Source organism: Mytilus californianus, unplaced genomic scaffold, assembly GCF_021869535.1.
Source record: "Mytilus californianus isolate M0D057914Y unplaced genomic scaffold, xbMytCali1.0.p SCAF_4, whole genome shotgun sequence".
Lineage (NCBI taxonomy): Eukaryota > Metazoa > Mollusca > Bivalvia > Mytilida > Mytilidae > Mytilus > Mytilus californianus.
The window spans coordinates 8,000,388-8,006,387 of record NW_026262690.1 but is presented as its reverse complement, the minus strand read 5'-3'; the positions used below and the strand labels follow the sequence as shown (position 1 = coordinate 8,006,387).

Here is a 6,000-nt window from a genome sequence, read left to right as displayed (position 1 = left end):
TATTTATAAGCAAGGCAACTTAATGGTCCAATTAAAAGTTTTGTTTTGAATTTGTCGCTCTTGTTTGTTTCTTTGTGTGGTGTGTGCTTAATTTATTTGAGTAATTTGATAAGGACGACGACGATGGTGACGAAGACGACGACGATTATCATTATCATTATCATTATCATCATCATTATCATTATCATTATCATAATTATTATTATTATAGTGATCTTTAGTTGTTATTTATATTATCAATAACCGGAACAGAAAACCGGAACGGGTTTTGCCTATTACACAATTTCAAAATGTCTGCGCCCATGTTGCAACGTCAAACAAAATTGACTTTTACCAATCCCTGAAATCGTACAGTATTGCGATATCAAAATGAAATTTTAAAAAGTGTTTATGATAGATTTTAACATGGGTAAAAAACAGAATTATAAGAATGGTCGTCATGCAACGATGTTTGTATATTTACAAAGTTGTAAGTCAAAATCCAGTGGAAATTTTTATCGGGTTGGGATTAACCCCCTAGATGAGGGGTATCCTTTAAATGAGAGTCCCGCAGACAAGGGATTATTTTGCTGTTAAAGAAAACCTTAGCTTCTGTAACTTGAAAGGGAGATAATTAATATATTTGGAACAACTTTTCAAAAAGAGGCGTCCTCTTATTTTCAATAATAAAGAAGACTGAAGTCCATGAATATTCCAAATTCCATGGACATGTTTTGTCAATACACCTTATCGCTATTCCCGGCTGACCCGAGAATCTGTCCCGCTTGAACTATTGACGTCATACAACAATCACTTTTCCATTGTGGCGTCAGATATTTTGTATTATGACGTCAAAATTTTACGGGAACCTGTGTGATGTCCAGTAATGGCGGACAAATAGCGATAAGGTGTATATAATACCAGATAGACTTATTGTTCTTTGGGAAAGTTTCTGCAAATGATATAAATATATGCCCATTTGTACTTAGAAGTGGGTTAAAGTTTTTATCACTTGCAATCTAGATAAAAGGGACAGCCATTTCCTTGAGGGGTTATTCCCAACCTGTTTAGTACATAAAAAATGTATATTGATTATTATACAATTGAGTCGACTCCAATTAATAGTCCTCCAAATAAATGTCTATATTTAAACAACAGGATATCCATATTTTTCTGTTATTCATCTTTGAATGGAAGTTAAACATAATATATAGATATAAGAAGATGTGGTATAAGTGCCAATGAGACAACTCTCCATCCAAGTCACAATTTGTAAAAGTAAACCATTATAGGTCAAAGTACAGCCTTCAACACAGAGCTTTGGCTCACATCGAACAGCAAGCTATAAAGGCCCCCAAAAATGATGTGTAAAACCATTTAAACAGGAATGAATACATGACATACATTGTAAGCATCGTTCTAAAAATGGAATTACCTCTTTTTTATCTATAATGAAGCAGTCTATTGCATAAGAAATTGTTTTATAAATGCAACTCTTCAATGTATGTGTTGGCAGATTTACCAGACAGGGTTATTTCCGATGAAAAATTAGATAGACACTTGTTTTTGTAGATTTTCATGATTTTGGGATTGTTTTTCATTATCATTTTTTTATTTTAAAAGAATTGTACCTTCAATTAAGCACACATTACAATCAATTATGAAACGTTTTGACAACATCACTGTAAATTGATAGTAAAAACAGAAAAAGCCTAAGACATACATGTAATACCGTACTGCAGTTTACCTGAGCAGCTGATTACCTTATATTAAATCTATTTATTGACCATAAACTTTTCATTAATTTAACATGTTTAATCATGTTAACAGTCCATTTGGTCCAAATATTTTATTTAGTTGTTGCCGACATGTATTTTTTATAAATGTTCTATTTCTTCAGATTTTGTTACCATAGCTACCATTTTAGGAGTTGGGATTCTAGGTAAGTAAAGACCAAAATGATATCAATCAACTTCTGATTAATCAAACATGATTTTCTCTCTGATCAGATATTTTTTCTTTCAATATTTAGAATGTTTAAAATGAGATTGCAATTCCTTTATGGGTAAGGCAGGCAGCTTAGGCCGTTAAATAAACTACTACAATGTTTACATTGGTATACCATGCATTCAGTGCTGAAGATCATTGATTGGATGATCTTTGAAAGGAGATTGCAGTGGGTTAGACCAATAAACATGATAAATAAAATAATTAAAAGCAAAAGTTAAATTGGTGTAATTAGGGTTTTGATGTTTTCAATACTTTGTGTATTGAGCAATTATGAATAGAAGCAACTCTTCCATTTGCCTGTCCCATATGAGGAAACTCCTTATTGATTGTTCTTAGTTATACATGTACATGATGCATGTACATGTATATCTTTTTTTCTTTTTCTTTTTTTTTTTTATCATTTAGGGAATTCAGTGGCAGATCTTTTATTTATTCACAAAATCTTGAGACTCTTGGTAATTTAAAACTTGACATATGATGTATAGAAATTAATATGTGTATGTCTACTGTTGAAGAAAGAAAAAATTCAAAACTCATAAGTAGTTGAAAAACTAACAGAGCCATGTTAAAAAACAAAATATGACAAAAAGACCAAAAGTCCACAAAACACTACATAGAAAACTAAAGACTGAGCAACATGAACCCTATCGAAAAACCGGAGTGAAGACATGTTCTCTAAATGGATTGAAGACTGTATGTTAATCTCAAGATGTCCTTTGGTTTCTTGAATTGTTGGATTGCTGTCTCATTTACCTACACACCACATCTTCTATTTTTAAAATTTTTTATTACATATTTCAAGAGAACATTTAGAATCGATACTCAAGACATGATACATAGAACCTCTTTATATAAATGGATATAATATTCTTGCTATAGTTGTATATGAGGGGACTAATCTAATTTAATAATACATGAAGTGATTTGTAAGATTGAAGAATGATGAATTACTAGAAAGATTACATTATTACTTATTTTTATATGCTGAGATGTATTTTTCCATATACTATTTTACTTTTATAACATATGACCTAGACATAGATTTTTTTTACAGGACTACCTGTGACCCTGTCAAGAGCAGGATTATACCCTTTCCTTATTTCTTTCATTCTGGGATCAGTTATACAGGTACAATTCTTTCACTTATTCAATAACTTAAAGGTTTACATTTTTATTAGTCTAATTCTCTCAGTGATCAGTTTTACATATACAATACACCTTATCGCTATTTGGAAATCTGCGGCGCTTGACCCAAGAATTTGCGCCTCTTGAACTATTGACTTCATACAACAATCACTTTTCCATTGTGGCGTCAGATATTTTCTGTTGTGATGTCAAATTTTACGGGAACCTTTGTGATGTCCAGTAATTCTTGCACTTATTCATTGATTTACATTTGACAATTTGTCTGAGTCTTTTAATTTGGGCCCTGCCTAATGGCGGATGCCCTATAGTGATCAGTCTGTCCGTCCGTCCGTAACAAATTGTGTCCACTCTATATCTGCAGAATCGTTATGATTTCAAAGTTTATACTTGACATGTATATTAACCAACACCAGAGGGTGTGTCATAATGTATGTACAAATTCCTAGGTCAAAGGTCAAGGTAAAAAACTTTGGTTTCAGTTGAGAACCACATGTCCTATGGTAAAGATCGTGTCCGCTCTATATTTTGAAAACCGTTATGATTTCAAAGTTTATACTTGGCATGTATATGAACCAACACCAGAGGGTGTGTCATAATGTATGTACAACTTCTTAGGTCAAAGGTCAAGGTCAAAAACTTTGGTTTCAGTTGACAACCCCATGTCCTATGGTAAAGATCGTGTCCGCTCTATATCTTGAGAACCGTTATGATTTCAAATTTTAAACTTGACATGTATATAAACCAACACCAGAGGGTGTGTCATAATTTATGTACAACTTCCTAGGTCCTAGTATAATTTTGTTTTGTTTTTACTCAATAATTTAATCCTTTACTGTTATGACTGAGTTTACACGATGACACAACAACTACACCATATCATATTGACAACTACACCATATCATATTGACAACTACACCATAAATTGCCAACTACACCATATTATATTGACAACTACACAATATTATATTGACAACTACACCATATATCATATTGACAACTACACCATATCATATTGACAACTACACCATATTATATTGACAACTACACAATATCATATTGACAACTACACCATATCATATTGACAACTACACCATATTATATTGACAACTACACCATATGATATTGACAACTATGTCATATTATATTGACAACTAAACGATATTATATTGACAACTACACAATATCATATTGACCACTACACCATATCATATTGACAACTACACCATATCATATTGACATCTATACCATATTATATTGACAACTACACCATATCATATTGACATCTATACCATATTATATTGACCACTACACCATATCATATTGACATTTATACCATATTATATTGACAACTACACCATATCATATTGACATCTATACCATATCATATTGACAACTTCACCATATATTATATTGACAACTACACCATATCATATTGACATTTATACCATATTATATTGACAACTACACCATATCATATTGACAACTACACCATATCATATTGACAACTTCACCATATATCATATTGGCAACTACACCATATTATATTGACAACTACACCATATTATATTGACAACTACACCATATGATATTGACAGCTACACCATATTATATTGACAACTACACCATATCATATTGATAACTACACCATATAGTATTGACAACTACACCATATTATATTGACAACTATAACATATTGTATTGACAACTATACCATATTATATTGACATCTATACCATATTATATTGACAACTACACCATATCATATTGACATCTATACCATATTATATTGACAACTACACCATATCATATTGACATTTATACCATATTATATTGACAACTACACCATATCATATTGACATCTATACCATATTATATTGACAACTACACCATATCATATTGACAACTTCACCATATATCGTATTGGTAACTACACCATATATCATATTGCCAACTACACCATATCATATTGACAACTACACCATATTATATTGACAACTACACCACACAAAATTGACATTTGCACCATATATTATATTGACAACAACACTATATTATATTGACAACTACACCATATATTATATTGACAACTACACCATATATTATATTGATAACTACACCATATATTATATTGACAACTACACCATATATTATATTGACAACTATACCATATTATATTTACAACTACACCATATGATATTGACAACTGCAACATATCATATTGACAACTACACCATATCATATTGACAATTACACCATATGATATTGACAACTACACCATGTCATAATGACAACTACACCATATGATATTGACAACTACACCATATGATATTGACAACTACACTATGTTTAATTGTTATATTGAAAATTACATCATATTATATTGACAACTACTTCATGTCATATTGACATCTACACCATATCATATTGCCAACTACACAATATTTAAAGATAACCTGAATGTTTCTATTTTTCAGGTCCTTTTGGTATATTTCTTTGTAGAACTACTACAGATTGCTTATGCTGCTCAAAATTCAGGAACATCTCATAAGGTATGGTAGAATGTAAGAAATAGGTATTTCATCACAGTAATATGTATTTCATTACAGTCTAAGGAAACCTAGAATGCAATAAACAGCAGTTTTGTAAAGCAACTTTAGGGATCGTCAATCCTGAATTGATCTGTTCAAACATTTTCAGGAGTAATTTGATAGCTTCACAACAACTTATCTTCACCTTAAACTATAACCAGTAACAGTCATGAAACTTACAAAACCAAAACACAAGACAAGTAGAACAACTGGCTTCGGGTTTAGGTAACATAGATAAAGAATGAAAATTCATCCTTGATCACATTCAAAGAACTGT

The 6,000-nt window shown here is 31.2% G+C and overlaps 1 protein-coding gene across 1 annotated transcript in view; it reads left to right on the top strand.

Annotated features, from left to right (window-relative positions):
* Positions 1 to 300: 300 nt before the first annotated feature.
* LOC127737393 (uncharacterized) overlaps positions 301 to 6,000 on the top strand; it is a 29,967-nt gene continuing 24,267 nt past the window's right edge. Inside the window, exons 1-4 of the mRNA XM_052248039.1 lie at positions 301 to 469; positions 1,880 to 1,921; positions 3,044 to 3,117; positions 5,610 to 5,684. Of these exons, the coding sequence (XP_052103999.1) occupies positions 391 to 469; positions 1,880 to 1,921; positions 3,044 to 3,117; positions 5,610 to 5,684 (270 nt within the window). The 5' untranslated portion in view covers positions 301 to 390. The remainder of the gene's footprint in view (positions 470 to 1,879; positions 1,922 to 3,043; positions 3,118 to 5,609; positions 5,685 to 6,000) is intronic.